Raw genomic sequence first — 16,838 nt, 5'->3', positions numbered from 1 at the left:
TAAAGGTCATTTTCACACCTTCAGGGAGCCTAAAAGGGCCAAAAGGGACTGACCAGCTCTCTCCCCATGATTCTGGCCCAAAACATGACTCTGCCCCCTCCTTACTGATGTCACAGCCTTGTTGGGACATTGTGGCCATTCACCAACATCCACTACTCCATTGATTTGACCATCCAGGGTTACACGGCCTCATCAGTGAACAAGACTGTTTGAAAATGAGTCTTCATGTATTTCTGAGCCACTGCAGCCGTTTCTGTTCATCAGCATTCAATTAACCATTTGGGGGAGGCCCGGATAGAAGGTTTTTGCACAACTGCAGCCTCTGGAGGGTCCTACACCTTGATGTTCGGGAGACTCCAGAGGCACCAGCAGCTTCAAATACCTGTATGCTGCTTTGTAGCATCTGTTCTCTTAATCTGATTTGTTTGTCTGGCAGAAACCGTCCATATTGTGCCTTTATCTGCACAAACCCGAGTGTGCTCTGAATCATCCACAAATCTCTTATCTGTATGATGATTACACTTAATCTTTCATGAAATATCGAAGGTTTTCATACCTAGACCAAGGCATTCAACTATTTTACGCTTTTCATCAGCAGAAAGACCCTTTTTCTTTACCATATTGCTTGAAAATGATGATCTACTTAATAAAGTGGAACACCCTTTTTCAGTAGTTTTTCTCTTAACTGGGCTTAACCTGAAAACTAATCATCCCAGGTCTCTGAGATTCATGTCAGTGATTCATAGAGCCCCGAGACACGATACCATCCATGACTTTCATTATTATTTTTTTTCTTTTTACCTTTTTGACAGAAAAATCCAATTTGCATAATAATTTGGAACGCAGTGAATTGGGCTATGGATCTATTTCTAAATAAGCACATCGACATTCTTTTGATTTGCCATCTTTATAGTGTTTATTGGTTGTGTGGTATTCTTCTTCATGCTGATGGACACTGTGTTGTCTGCAGTATGGGTAAATAGCCCAAGACAATAAAGTTTATCTACCCTTTTGTTTCTTGAACGCTCATGTTACGGCTGCAGAAGCCAGAGGCGCCATTTGTGTTTCGTGTGGATTGTGTGACAGTCACAGACAGTGTTTTCCTGTTGTCTTTCCTCGTACTGTTCTCATTTGCCATCGTCTCCATTAGCAGCGGCATTATCTCTGAGCCTAATAACTTTATGATAGCCGACATGAAAGTGCAACACGCTCCCTCACACGCCGCTGAAATAAAAGCCCCGATAGTTTAATTGGCAGGAGTACTTGTCTAATTATCACTTTTCTGCTTGTTCTCCGCGCCCAGATTATGTAATTATCTTTCGGAAACATTGTGGAACGATAGTGCTGCTTTTTTTTGTGTGCGTGCTTGTGTGTGTGTGTGTCACTTTCCGAGACGCCTCTGTACCTGACACTCAGCCAGCCACTTAATAACACGCTGGAAAGCCGGCTAATTATATCATAATAACGGCTTGATGAAAGCAATAAGGCAGGCTGCTGAATGACTGATGGCCGCGTTACAGCGCCGCGGCTTTATCTCAAAATGGTTCGAATCACACCAAACAGGAAGCCCTTTAATTACACGTACAGTCGTCGCGCCGCGGAGATCTCCTTCATTATGCAAATCATTGTTTATACTAAATTATACCTTTCTGCGCAATGATATTTCCAGCAAATTGAATCTCTTATCAAGTTAATTACTCCTATGTTTACAAGCCCCCCAAGCTAGGATATCCCAATTAAAGACTCCACCTGTTCTATGGGCGAGCACTGTATTCGTTACAAGTGTCATTACATGCTCTCCCGCAGAGAGGAGCTTTGTCAGGGGGACGAACTTCCAATCGACCCCTGACTGGGCGCCCGGATTTCAACCCAGCGCTGTCGCCGACTTGTGGGATCCCTTTTTCAACGCAGGGGCGGGAGCACAGCTGACGCACACATCTGCGGGGGGGAGGGAGCGGAGGGGGGAGGATGATGGGTGATCCGCGGCGAGGGGCGCGGCATCGGCTGCTTTCGAAACTTTTTAATTAGCACTAATTACCTTTGCAGGAAAATGTTGAGGCTTGAAAGGATTTGTGTCAGCAAGAGGGAGATCAAAGATGGTGGTGCGGCGCATTTTAATCGCGGCGGAGGGGTAACGGGGGCTGTTTGTGCGAGGGGGGGGGAGGGAGCGAGGCGAAGGGGGGGGGGGTGAGAGGAAGCGTCCCAGGTGGTGCATGAGGAGTCTACCTGCAGGAACGCTGTCGACCAATCACACCGCGGGGCCCGTCACATTATCAAACGCTCCGCTCATACAGAGGAATTAACTTTTTCATTTGCGCCGTTTTGTCAGATCACTCATTCGCCTCGTTTGCTCCTGTCTGGAAACCCGCTCCTCTGTCCTTTGCCGCGAATGTGTTCGTCATTTGCACCGATTAGGAGACAACTTAAAAGGGGGTATTATGTAAAATTGTCTATTTAGAGCATATTTTCAACATCCATCAGAGCGTGTCTATTGTACTACAAAGGAACATACAGAATATCGTTCTGATGGCACCGATGTCCGATAGTAGCTACATCCATTCAGAGCTGGAGAGTCAGTATATGGGGAGCGAGGGGAGGAGGGTGTTAAAGGGACAGAGGAGATTTGCAGCTCATGTTAAACCTTAGCACAGGAACTTGGAAGCCGTTTAAGATCAATGTAGTATATTGTAACCGACACAGTGTATATGGTGCGTCCGCATGCCCTAAAGTTTGAAATTAGGGGTATCTTTTCGCTGTGCCAGAGAAGTAAGAGAATGTGGCTTTTCAATGTAGATGGCCGTCGGAAAAACTAGTTGTCATGACATCATTCTTCTTCCTCCTTAACAGTAGATCCAACAAAAACAGTATGGTTAGGTTGGACAGTCTTGCCACAATAACCCATCATCATACACAGAGCAAAGCAGAAATCAAACCTGTGATACTGTATTTCCCTTGGTTTAGTCCAGCCCTCGTGTCTCTGTGGCTGCTGTCTCTCTGTGCGAGCACGTGCACTGCTGGCCTGTGATTTGGCGCGCGCCGCTTCATCCGGCTGACAGGCATTTCATAGAGGTGGTTTTTAATGCATGCCTGGACATCACTGTGGCAGGGTCATCCATCAGACTTCAAGACAACATCGATCATTTGCCATGAAGAGCGCGCCGGGTAGTGATTATTTGCTATTAGGTGGATGCTGAGGCATACAAATGGCTGGCAGTTGACAGTTGAACTCACTCAAACGTAATGTGGGATGGCTCCCCCTCTCAGAGAGATGTTGACAAGCAGCGAGCCTGAACACTGTAATGACAGGGCCGTGCACAGAAAGCCAGGGGATGGAGAAATTCTACACACATATATGTGCCAGCATATGATCATCTTTTACTCTCCATTTGTTTACATTGAGCTGTACGCTGACAGTTCATCCTCTTTTTATATGTCTTATACTGAAATTATATTCATTTATTTTCTTTTGCTTGAAGTTCTAGAATAAAAACTAAATAGACAAAAACTAGTCATTTAAAAGTTAAACTGAAAAAATAATGTTGTTGAATCATAATCATTTTTTTTATATTATAAATTGGAATAGTGTTTGTGACATGTATGGATGGGAAACTTGATCACCCATGGCTCTGTAGGTTGCCTTTCAAAATGGTTTGGAACGCCCCCTGCTGGCAGCAAGTGTAATTAAATCTGCTAAAAACAGCATGTGAGACTTTGTTCTTGTGGCATGCTAACAAATCCAAGGCACTTAGAGAAGTGAACAGCTCCAGTGATGTTTTATTGGCTTTAGTATTTGTCATTATATTATTAATTTGTGACACAGCACAGTCCAGGAATTGCATCTCGGATGAACGAACTCGGTTAAAGCTTTTGAATGATCATAAAAGTATATTGTCTGTGAAAATGAAAGCTTTGGTCTATAGCCAGAGTATCAATTTTTTTTTAACATATTCACTGCCATTCTTCAACATAATAACATAGGGATAAATCGAGGGGTGTGAATTCTTTCTGAACCCACTTATATGCCACTTATATCAACATCTTTTACTCTATATTTGTTTACATGGCGCTATAAGGCAGGCCAATAGAGGAGAGCATATGTGCTAATTACTATGATTGAATATCCTTTCCCACATGACTGGCCGTCACTGCTGTGGTATATCATTATATGAGCAGCGTGTTTGTACTGCCGGTGTCACTTTGATCTCCACATCGGCTGCCATGTCATCAGCAAATTGATTTTAGCTCACACTCGCCGAGGAAGGGCCGTGTTTGTCATGTGGAGAGACAACTAATCTTTGCCTACAAACAGTCACCAGAGCCGCTCCCAGGACGACACATTCTCCCACATATTGGATGTGTCTATGGTTCAATGAGACAAGCAGCCAAGACAGCCTCGGCTTTTCATGACATACAGGAGGCAATTTACAATTATGGACAGAAATCCACTATATAAATGTGTCTGCATTCTCCCACTTTGATAAGCAATCTCTGGTCATTTTAAAATGCAAATTAAATAGATGGACACATTTGAAAGAATCTGTCATATATTTCTAGTAGAAGAATGTGGGACTAGTTGCTTTAGATCATCTTCTGCATAATCTTATGAGGAATGATTGACTAAATGGGATTCTTTTCCCTTCCTGACCAGCTAAATCTTTGTTTGTGAAGAATGAATTATGAATTCAATTGGCTGCCTATGGGGCCTCCAAAAGGTGCCTGCTCTTACTCTTATACGTCAGATTAAACAAAGTATTTTGGAATGGTTTACGTTAGGATTGCAAGATTAATCACAAATGGATATGGAAATATGAATGTTTGTAGTTGAAAGATTGCAAAAATGTCCTTTAACAATAAATCATGGGGTTTCATCAGGTTTAAATCCTAACTGAACTGCATGTCAGACACTGTGCAGCCCCATTGTACATGTAACTTCTTTCTTTATTGCATTGGTTGTACATTTCCAAACTTCCCCCCCTGTGACCGGCCAGTGCAGGACCTCCCTGTGGACGGTGCAGCTCCCGCGCCTCTCGGTTGGGTCATTTGTGCAGCTTACTCTTGATCCCGAGCCAAAGCGGGGGTCAGGCGCAGGCTTATGCGGCTCTGCCCGACAGCGATGTCTGTCAGCTCCTTATCCCGGGGCCACGCCTGATCCGCGGCCATTAATCAGGCCGGGCTTTGAGATGCAGGAGGAAGCGGCGCAGGCCAGGTGGAGATGACCTCAGTACAGTGGCTTTGATTTAGCCCGGACACACCCCTTTCGTACTCTCTCTCTCTCGCTCCTCTCGCTCTGTCAGTGAGAGAATTGACAGGATCAGTGGCTGTCTGATTCACAGCGCTCTCAGCCCCTGTGCCAGCACTAATGACATTGGCTGAGAATATTAACCTCACACACTCAGCGGGAATATCCACAGGGGCAGTCCATAACTCCGACACTGCGGGCTCCTCGCCGCCCTCATCATTCAAACACAGACTGCCTTTAAATGTTCTATAGAGCACTGCTAAACCAAACCACTTATGCCATTTTCTATTGTGAGTGTGACCGAATATAGTTTTATTTTGAACCTTTTAACTGATATATGATGTGACATGACTCCATTGCATTTCAGAACCTGTTTGTAGACAGTTTTTAAGATCCCATGTGGACAAGATTTTATATTGTTTTGCAGGAATGAAAAGACATCACCCAAATCATTTCAGCCATGGAGATTTGCTGATTGGGATCAGTGAAATTTTTGGTACAGATGCCTTTCAACTTTCAACCTCGATGAATATCATTTTGTGAATATTACTACACTGATTGCGTGGGAAGAAAAAGATATTTGGTGATTTTCCCAGCACCCGTCCCCAATCAAGTCTCCAGTAGTTAAAGACACATTAAACACAAATTTTGCTAAACATAGTTAACACAATTATATTTCAGATTTTGCAGCTTTTTTTAGTTTGACCATTTTTGTTTGTTTATTGTTGCACTTCCTTATTGGACACTGACAGAAAGTGACATAGATAGAGGCAAACAATTTCAAACTGTTGCTGTGTCAAGCATGTTATGTTATACGAGAAACTACAAAAAAATCAATACACACAATCGATGTTTCAGAAAGAACTGAACATACTTATTTATCAGGCCCATTAGCCAAAAATGCTGTACCTACTGCTATAAAAGTAATATTTACCAAAATTGGTACTTCCGGTTTAGCAAAGAAAAATGCTAACGGCGCAGCAGCTACGCTAACCCCGGAAGTAGTGACTTAAGTAAATATTACATTTTTTTGCAGTAGGATCGGCATTTTTGGATATTGAGTCTCAGAAATAAGTAGGTTCAGTCACTCTCTGTTGAGTTTCAGAAATATTGATGGTTGTTTTTAAGAGTTTTTAATGTTTTTTTCTCGCATGTTTGCCAGTTTGCTAGGAAAGAAGTCAAATAAAAAAAGCTTTTTCTGCCCAACATTTTTTCATTAAAATTGCTGCTTCACTGAAATAAAATAACAATTACTTACAATCTAAATAAGTCATATTTTCAAAAGCATTAAAACCTGTCATATGCACTTTAAAGCTCAGTGACTGAAGTGGAACTGGTGAGTTGGAACCTAATATTGAGTCGTGGAACCTTCTTTGTTTCTTTAAATTTTTATACTAAAAAATTGCATAAACACTGCCAGACTCTGTTTAAATGACTGGTGGAGAGATATTCAAACCATTACTTCAGCTTTAACAGATTCACACAAATGCATTCTGTCCTCTTTTGGCTGTGTAACACCTCAATTGAAAGCTAAGACCCACAAAACTGACCTTTTTCCTTGCGTTGTTGCTGTGTTGTGTCACACTGTGTTTTGTCACTTTTTGGTTCAGCATTTTGTTGAATTTTTGTAATTTTTTTGTTGAGTTTTTGTCACATTTTTGTTGAGTTTTTGTCACATTTTTGTTGAGTATTTGTCACATTTTTGTTGAGTTTTTGTCACATTTTTGTTGAGTTTTTGTCACATTTTTGTTGCGTTTTTGTCACATTTTTGTTGAGTTTTTGTTATATTTTTGTTGAATTTTTGTTACTTTTTGGTTGAGCTTTTTGTCACATTTTTGTTGAGTTTTTGTAATTTTTTTGTCGAGTTTTTGTCACATTTTTGTTGAGTTTTTGTTACATTTTTGTTGAGTTTTTGTTACATTTTTGTCGAGTTTTTGTCACATTTTTGTTGAGTTTTTGTTACATTTTTGTTGAATTTTTGTTGAGTTTTTGTTACATTTTTGTTGAGTTTTCGTTACGTTTTTGTCACATTTTTGTCACATCTTTGTTGAATTTTTGTCACATTTTTGGTGCTTTTTTCCCCAAGAATCTTTTTGATTAGGGTAAAGCCAAACTGGAGAAAATGGGATCCGTTCAGGTGGGAGTTAAGAGGTTAAAGGTGTAGATCGTCACAATATCACATTTGTGAGCATCAATTTGTATTCCTACCCAATTTTCTACTGCAACTAATCCCGTTACCCCGAAAATCCTTCTTGTTTACTTTTGTCAACTTGTGCAGCCTGTCATTTTGTGCCCATGATGTAACCCTATACACACACAAAGTTAAATCTTACACGCCACCTCCGACCGACAGCGCGGTGTAGCCAGTGGCGCTTTCTTCTTCTTCTTAAAACACACGCGAGGCATCAGACATTTGCACAATATTCAAAGAAACAGATTAGGAGTGCGCCCTGCATAAAGGGGGGGGGGGGGAGAGATTGGCTGGCGGCGCCGAATGTACTTCTAATGATTTGCATTGCCATTAATAGTCATTTGCAGCTGCCTAGGAGGAGACGTGTAATCCCTTTCCCATGTGTGAATTGACACGCATAGAGGGGAGGGCGCTGTGTGTCCGGGACGTGTGATCTTTAAATGAGTGCCACCTGAGGCCTGGCAGTATGGGAGGGGGGCAGATAGAGACAGATAATGACAGCCTAATCACACATGCATACACTCTGATGGGTACGGGCCGTAAAGCATAGCTGCGGGCAACAGCACATAGACCGCTGTGGAGGTGGTACAGCATGGGGGAGGAGGGAGGGGGCATTCATTTGCTTTACAGATAATGTATTACCGTGACATAGTCCATGATAGCACTCCCTATGCCTTATTTTAGTATTTTCTGATGCGGGTCGTGGGTTGGTGTGATGAAATACAGCGGCGCATTAGAGTGGATTTGACGAAGATTTGACTCTCGTTCAATTTCTCTAGTTTATTTAAGGAAATAACTTTTATTTGCAACGTGAATTAGCATTTAGGCAGCCATTCATTAGGGCTGGGAGTCTCTGGGTACTTCACAGTTTGATACGATACACGGCTCGCGATGACGATAACATCGCGGTATGCCGATACTCCGATAATCGATGTATTGCACAAAAATAACCGATATAGGCTATAATAAGGATATATCACTATTTTTAAAGAAACAGTGCTGGTAGTTTGTGAATGCGCTAAGTTTCGGTCTTCAAATCAAAGCCAAACAAAATCAACTTAAGAAATCTGAATGGTCGAAATATATTTTCCACCACAGAACATAAAATATCTTCTGTCTTCATTGAATCTTGCGCATAAAACCTGTAGTTTAGACCTCTTGCCATAAAGCCGTTTATATTTAAGTCACCTCTCATGTGTTTTGACATTATAATGTGCAACACGAATGGAATCTTTATCTTGATACATAAATAACTCAGACTTAAACGAGAAATGTTTGCTTTCAAAAGACACGCAGACCATGTATATTTCAGTGTTGTTTGACATGTTACTGTCGAGACGAAGCAGATCTCATCAACATCAGGCCAGAAGAGAAAGTGTATGAAGTGTCTCCACCCTCATTGGTCCTTTGGTGTTGGACTCTTAAGGAACATGTCATTCATCAGAAGAACTTTCACACTCTGTCCCTCTAACCCCTGGCTTTGACCCGAGCATATATAGTTTTTTTTTAGTCTTCCTCCGTCACATCCCTTTCCTAAAGTGCCCTCAGCCTCTTACTCTGCAGCTCCCTCCGTTCACCTTTCTTATTAAGTTTATTAAAGCCAGTCTCCATCCAGGGCTGCCGGTCCACTCCCTCTGCCATTCATCGCAGGGCCTTATCCTGGCAGGCAATCTGAAGTGTGCTCTGAATAGTCCATTATGCACATATGAAGGCCATCATGGGCCCAGTATTGGTCAATTCATCAAACATTTATCTGCTGGCCTCTGCGCAGGACGTGAGTGCGGCTGTCACTCTGGGGCTGAGCTCTGCTGTTCTGCACCACTCCACCTTCACACGACAGCAGGACTTTACTGACCACGCTCTGGCTTCTCTTAGTCTCTGTCCAGGCCGGGGATTCTCCATTTATCATTTTATAAATATTGCCCATCTGTGTTCCCATAGGAAGGAAACACTGTGATTTCAACATTATGCAGACAATTGTAAAGCTGATTTCTTCACCATTGCATTATGTAAAACTTGTTCATGCTTACAGCTGTGGTTTCAGTTCTCGAAATAATCATTCAATCAGAAAACAGAACTGCACTTGAAGTGCCAAATCCTCCCACTAAAAGAAGTTTGCAATAAAACATAAAAAAGGCTCCATCCAGCAGGGGGACACAAGGACGGCAGCAGCTCTTGTGACAAAACACCATTTTTAATGATACTAATACAATGGACTCTATTTTACAATAAAATTATGTAAACATAAACTGGTGCATGTTTATCATATCACTATAGATGTGGATAAAATGAATAAAAGTAAAGATGGGGAGGGGCGTGAGTAGGTTTGGATTATCTTGAAATAAAATTGACATTGAAACAAGCATTAAATTGCTAAAAAAAAAAAAGATCAATGAATGCCAGCTTTAACTTGAATACTTAAAATGAAACAAAATCTCTTGAAATTAGTTTAGTTTCATTGGCAATACGATTAAAAATCTGCAGTAATTTTGATAAATCAATACATGTAAGGCTTTTTTATTTAAAATACGATCTTCTAACACTTTGAACTGGCTATTGAACAATAAAAGTCCAGTGTTGTCACTTACACAGGTTCGTGCTTATTTAGTAACAGTGACAAATCCCTGGTAAATATTGAATAAAAGGAATCATGCCTCGGCCCGTCTAAGTTGGGGTGGCACTTGAGGTGACTGTAATCAGATCCCAGGGGTGGCCGGTGCACCCCCTGGCCACCCGCCCCCTAACTACTGAAGCATGCGTTCACTCCATCAGTTCATCTGATACTTTTCCGCGTTTCGCATCATGTGCTGTATTTCTTCCCTGCTCACACACACTTCATATTTGACCCCATGCTCCCACATGCAAACACAGCTCCGTCTCTGCCTTGCTCCGGGCGGCGTCCGTGCGAGAGACTCGGCGGCACATGTAAAGAAAGCTGTGCGCTGTCACCCGCCCTCATGTATGGCCCCGAGGAGATGTGACATGACACGAGCACACACCATCGGCACCGCTGACTGACGTTTCAGCCAATAACTGTGGAGACTTTTCCTCCCCGTGTTGTCAGCACTGCTTTATCAATCACTACGTCTGCATTAGTATTAGGCTATTGATCGGCCCGTTCCCTGGGTCAGCGTCTCCCTCTCAGTGTCCTTGTCTGGAGCCTTGTGTCCTTTCTCTGTCTCTCCAGGTACTAAACAAAACAAAACAAACTCTTTTTCGGAAGAACATGGCTTTTTTTTTAGCTTTTTCTTTTCTTTTTTTATTTCAAAATGTACAAAAATAAAACATTTAACCTACTACCAGGCCTACATTAGGATAAATACAGACTAAACTGGGTCTAAAACAGAGCTAGATGTGGGTGTCAAGTATGTGCAAATTAGAAAATACCCCTAACTTAAATACGTCACTTAAGCATAAATGAAATTGTCTTTAATTGAAATGACAAAAGCCTAAAATTGTGCCCTGAGAGTCACCCGAAGAAGCCCAAGTACCACCAGTTATCATCAAAAAACCTGTATATTTCCTGGTACAAGTTGCGTCTCCCCCGTCGGTGAATGTATGCATGCGGATCATTGCGCAGAGCTGTTAGTGGCTTTAACACCTATACGCTGCGCTAATGTAAGCACAAAACAACAGCGGCGTGATGTGCGGCGCCCGAGCGTAACCGGGCTAAGTGCTAGTCAAAGCGTGAAGAGGCGGCCCCTGTGAGGTATTAGTTCTGACAATGAGGCTGATCATAATTATCTTAACAAGGAGCCGATTCATCAGCTCATTAAAGCCTTCTGCCTCAGCCGCTCGGTGACAATCACGGACTGACACGCTAGAGATTATTTACTCATTCATTTGATTTAGATATATTTCATTGTTTGTTTATATTTATTGATCAACAGACTTGAATCATTCTGTTTCATATAGCTGTTCTTTTAACTTGACTTTTAGTTGGATTGACACTAACTCGAAGGTCCTGATCTCGGCTCGAAAGTCCCTTAAAGGAATAGGCCACCGTTTTTATATACTAAGATATGTTCTTACCTCACTTTAGTCGAGTTAATATATCCCCGTCTGGTCATTGTCCGCGCGCTCTGTCACGCAAACGGAGCACATACGCAGCCTCTCCCATATGTGACATAGCTCCGAAAAAGCTCACGATAGAAGCTACCAAGCTCTTCCACGTGTTCCCTATTTAAATAAAGTTACGTGAAGTGTTTTCATGCGAAGTATATTTACACAGAAATGTAACGTGTCGATTTTATAAGCAAATAAAAAGGGGGACTATATTGTGAGGCGTAATGATACGAGGAGCACAGCGTCCGCGTAGTAACTCCTAAAGACTTCCCCCCGCTCACTTCCGTCAATAACCTTTAGGAGTTACTGCGCGGACGTTTTACTCCTCGTATCATTACGCCTCACAATATAGTCCCCCTTTTTATTTGCTTATAAAATCGACACGTTACATTTCTGTGTAAATATACTTCGCATGAAAACACTTCACGTAACTTTATTTAAATAGGGAACACGTGGAAGAGCTTGGTAGCTTCTATTGTGAGCTTTTTCGGAGCTATGTCACATATGGGAGAGGCTGCGTATGTGCTCCGTTTGCGTGACAGAGCGCGCGGACAATGACCAGACGGGGATATATTAACTCGACTAAAGTGAGGTAAGAACATATCTTAGTATATAAAAACGGTGGCCTATTCCTTTAAGGTGGACCTAACCAGAGCCAAAACTGCTACCTAAACTTTATAGATATTTTGCAGTCTTCTCCAAATTTACCAAAACTGACCTTAACCCCCCTCTTTTAGAATGGTCACGATCTCAGAAAACAATGACTAAATGGTAAAATAGGAAAGTTGGGCAGGTAGAATTGAATTACACATACTGTATAACCTCAATTTATGCAATGTATCCAAATTTGTCTAGGCAATCTTTTTTTTTCAATATGAATTTGTATGAAATGTGTCAACTCAGTATCAGTATTATTTCTTTGTTGTTTGTTTAAATTGACCCAAATCTAATCTGCAGCAGCCAACTTTCTGTCCTAAACCTGCTGCTCGAGCCCCCGCCCTCCCCTCGCTCCTAAACCCCTTGGAACTGCTTCCAATCTCCCTCATTTGTTCTATTAAAAGCCAAACTGCTGCAAAGTACTTTACTGCATTGCCTCTGACTTTGTTAGTTTTCTAAGCCGCGCATTAAACCCCAGAAAAGCTTATAAAAGGTAATGAAAGCTATGGAAATGCACAGGGGGAGCGGAGGCAGAGCTGAGAGTATTAGAAAGTTGGATGTAGGCGCTGTAGTTAATAGTGGATGGGACTCGGTGGCTCTCCCCTGGCTGTGAATTTAACTGATTAAATCAACCAGTGCACGCAGCAGTGGTGACATGAAAACAACAATTAATAAGGCTCCCCCCTGCGCCGCGCGGCTCCCTTTAACCAGGCAGCTAATAACAGAGCCCACAGGACCGCGAGCCGTACACGCACGCTAACGCACATGCTAACAAACACGCTAACAAACAGGCTGGAACAAACAGGTGGGGCCGGTTAGTTAGCAACTGTTCACTGCACATGGAAAAAATGTTTCTCCCACTCGGCATTACGCTGCCAAAGTATGTGTTTATTAGACTTGCAGATTAATTACAGTATGCCCTTGTTGTGCCGACGTGGCAATTATGCATATCTTACTTACTGACTTTATGGTCTACTGTGCTGCAAATAAGGAAAAAAGAATATTTAATGAAATCTGTTCATTCTGATTTGGGGTAGGCCTAATGTTATTTTTGTTCGACATAGTTCTTTGAATGAATACTTTGATTGTGGGGCAGTTGGTTCTTAAATTGTGATGATGTCATGATAAACTACAGCAACCATGGGGGAAAATGCGAAGGGCCTTTTTCAATATGTTACCAGCTTTTTACACTCTATAAACCATGGATTTTGGACAGTGTGAACCTATATCAGAAGCTGTGTGCGATTATGATTTGGATTGTGTGGATGATAAAAGTGAGTAAAGGTGACACATCCATCTTGGACCGGGAGTTAATCAGCCGTGATAAGAGCCGTCAGCAGGGGCTTCGCCAGCAGATGGGCCAGTGCTGCGAGCTCCAGAGCTGTGTATGTTTGCGAAATCAGCTAAAAGTTTCAAAAAGTCTTTTGAGCGTTTGGTTTGTTGTTTACAGAGGAACAAAAAACGAAACCAACTTTTTTTTTCTTCTGATAAATTTCATGACATTTGAGTCACGTAGAATGAGCATTGTCTATTTTTGTGTAAACTAATGTAATTTACACTTCTATGATCTAAAAGCGAGTGCGTTCTGCTGGTCATGAGATTACAGAGATTTTGCCCTCACTGTTAAAGTGGCATCCGACAAAACGACCTGGCGATGATCTGATAAGCGGCATTTTCCTGTGTGCCTGCACCACCGTAAAAGGAGTAGGAAGTGCGAGTTTTCATAAGGCTAGGGTGTCAGTAGCTCTTACAGCACCGTGGCACTGACCGCACAATATATATATATATATATATAGCTGTGAATAGTATAGTGATCAGTTTCCTGTCCCAGAGAGAGACTCCACAGTCTTCTCTGTAGAGGCTGCCTCCTCTCAGACAAGACAACCGGTCAAACAGGCACTGTCCTTGTCATTGTTGTTGAGCCATAGACGAACAAACCAAACAAAATGAAAAACAGTTTTATCCAAAGATCTAATCCAGGTATGACACTCAACATCGAATCACACTCGGCCCGATAACACTAATCAACTCCTCTGAACCCACGTGTTACATTATAATTCCCATTCACAGCCTGTGTGCCCGCCACTTGCCCTGCCCCCTTTGCTCCCTTTTGCCTCGGAGGGCACTTCATTTGCAGATTGTCATGGCAGAAGTGTTGTATTTACAGACCTGGTGTGTATTATGGCAGCCATTGACGCTCAGCAGAGCCAGGAAGGAGCTTCGCTTGACACCGCGGCTGTTTAGCTCTCGCCGCTCCTTGAGTTTGTCACGAGCCGATGCGACTGTCAAACTTATATTCACGTAAAAAAAATCCTTCTAATGGGATAAACGGTCCGGTTGTTTATGACGCCAAAGTCAAACGCGGATTTAAGGGCGTCGTCTCCGGCCGTTGAGTTGCGTCGAAAGTTGCGTCGTCATAAATATAGGTGTAAAAATGTGCAACAGGCTGACAGGTTGAATTACGCCGGCAGTTGCCTTTGTGCACCTTGTGACTTGAACTTAGCTGCGCCCTAGCATTAGCCCTAACTGCCTCCTCCATCATTTTTATGCCTGTGAGAATGTATGTTTGTGAGGGACACAGGAGGAAGGAGTCGCCGTGCCCTTTCACCCTTTCCCCCCCGCAACGCCTCATAAAAGTCAGCGGAAAAACAGCCCCCGAATTCCTACAAAAAAAAAAAAAAGGAAAGCAAAGCGCATCCTTTCAAGTTAAAATCCGCGGCTAACCTCAGTCGCCGCACAAACTTTTTTTCTACCTCCCCCCCTCCCTCCTTCCTCTTTGCGCGATAGTGAGCGTATTCCGGCTTCCTCCGCGGGAAAATGATGGATGACAAGTTAAATTTGTGTCTGGGGAGTGAAGGTGAAGTGTGACAGAGTGATTTGTCTTGGGAATGGAGGGTTAGGGTCAGGCGAAACTGGGCGCCTCCAGGCACAAGACATTGACAAATTCATCCTGCCCGCCGCATTTCTGAAGCCTTTTGTTTTGAATCCTGGCTACTCGCAAGTGACCCCCATCGCTCATCCTGCCAGCCGCTGAAGGATGCCTCGCCATGCCAGGGGGAGCGCACCGCCACTAATTCTTGTCACTCACTTTGGTGACAGGACCCGGACCTATAACTTCCCCCTCAGTGCGGAAGTCAAGAAATTTTCATTTGAACAATAAAACAAAGTGCTAATGCCTTTTTCCTTTTTCTTTTTTTCAACATCCCCTGTGTTTTGTCTTTCACAGGTCGCTGGCTGGATTGAAAATGTTCCCGGAGCTTGAGGAGCTGATAGTGGACAATAATCAGCTCGGGAATGACCTGTGGTTGCCTAGGTTACCGCATCTGCACACCCTGACGCTCAACAAGAACCAGATATCCTTTGATAAAGTGGCATTCACATAGGAAGTGTAAGCAAAAAATGAAAGAATCAGAGGTCTTTTTATTTTCTAATTCAAACAAAACTAAATGTGTAATATAAATAATGTTTTGTGCTCTACATTAGGGATAGAAATCCCGAATTGTCTGCCTGGAGGAGAAAGTGTAGTCTCTCTCAGCCTCAGCACTAGATTCTGAACCACAGGGACCTCTAGTGGAGCCACGTCTGAGAATCAGCTCTGCGTGTGTGTGTTTTCACAGATGAGGGAAACAAAAATGTGTATTGTTTCAACAAGAATTAGAAAAAATATTCCAATTAATCAGTAAATCAGAGAGAATGGCAGAGTTTATTGTGAAGTACATGGTTTGAATTTTGTATATAAATATATTTACGCAATTTTAATGCTGTAGTTTTACCACAAAGGCACAAAGATAACTGCGCTTTGGAGCAATCAACCTGTCCATCATAGATTAAAGCAAATGAAATGAATGGGGATTAAATCCACAATAAGACGAACCTTGATCTGATTTGATGATATGGTTTTGTGTGGCATAGTGCCGTGGTTCCCAAAATGAGGGTTCCAAGAGGATTTCAAGATATAAAAACAGAAGAAAGGGTCTGATTAAAAGCAGTGAAATGGAGTAAGTAAAGTAGATTTTTAATCAAAGTCTGGTCTGAAAATTCATTTGTTAGATTACAACAGGATATTAGATTATCCTGATGTAATCTAATAGTGAAGGTAATTCTTTCCATGTTCTTAATATCCTAAATAGTAATATTATTTAGGATAATATTCTAAATTCACTGTTGGCCTTTTTGAACTGCACTCAAAATCTGAAACCAATATGTTGTTTTATATGACCCATATGCCCAAATGTGTGCAGGTTTTGTTTTGTTTTTTAAATATTGACACTGTATTTCATTAAATTGTTTATTGAAATCGGCATTAATTGATCAACTGAGACCAAATAACAAATTAAATTGTCTAAATACATTCTTGAACTAGATGTAAATGTTTTTCTGCTTGGTAAAAGTATGTTTTATTTCATATTCTTTTTTACAGTGGGGTCCTAAATTGTTTGCACGGTATTTTTGGGGGAGTGTGGCCTGAAAAGTTTGGGAACCCCTGGCGTTGTACATTGCCATTTGTTCAAACCAAATTTCTAACTTTTGCTATTCTGTTGCGTCTCTATGTATAATTCATTACGGAGCACATTTATTTATGCCCGATCTTCCCAAAATTGTTCCCTAATTCGACTTGTCACTAAACACACACGAGCACACATTCTCACTCCTCACGTATAACGGCCCGGCTGTGTGTCCTACTTA

General features: G+C 42.1%; 1 protein-coding gene across 1 annotated transcript in view; it reads left to right on the top strand.

The window, feature by feature from the left end:
• The window catches only part of lrmda (leucine rich melanocyte differentiation associated), a 246,246-nt gene that overhangs the window by 138,293 nt on the left and 91,115 nt on the right, over positions 1-16,838 (top strand). Inside the window, exon 3 of the mRNA XM_079559998.1 lies at positions 15,379-15,520. Within this exon, the coding sequence (XP_079416124.1) occupies positions 15,379-15,520 (142 nt within the window). The remainder of the gene's footprint in view (positions 1-15,378; positions 15,521-16,838) is intronic.

This window comes from Gobius niger (genome assembly GCF_951799975.1).
Source record: "Gobius niger genome assembly, chromosome: 7".
NCBI classification, from domain to species: domain Eukaryota; kingdom Metazoa; phylum Chordata; class Actinopteri; order Gobiiformes; family Gobiidae; genus Gobius; species Gobius niger.
This window is presented reverse-complemented; position numbering and strand designations above follow the sequence as displayed.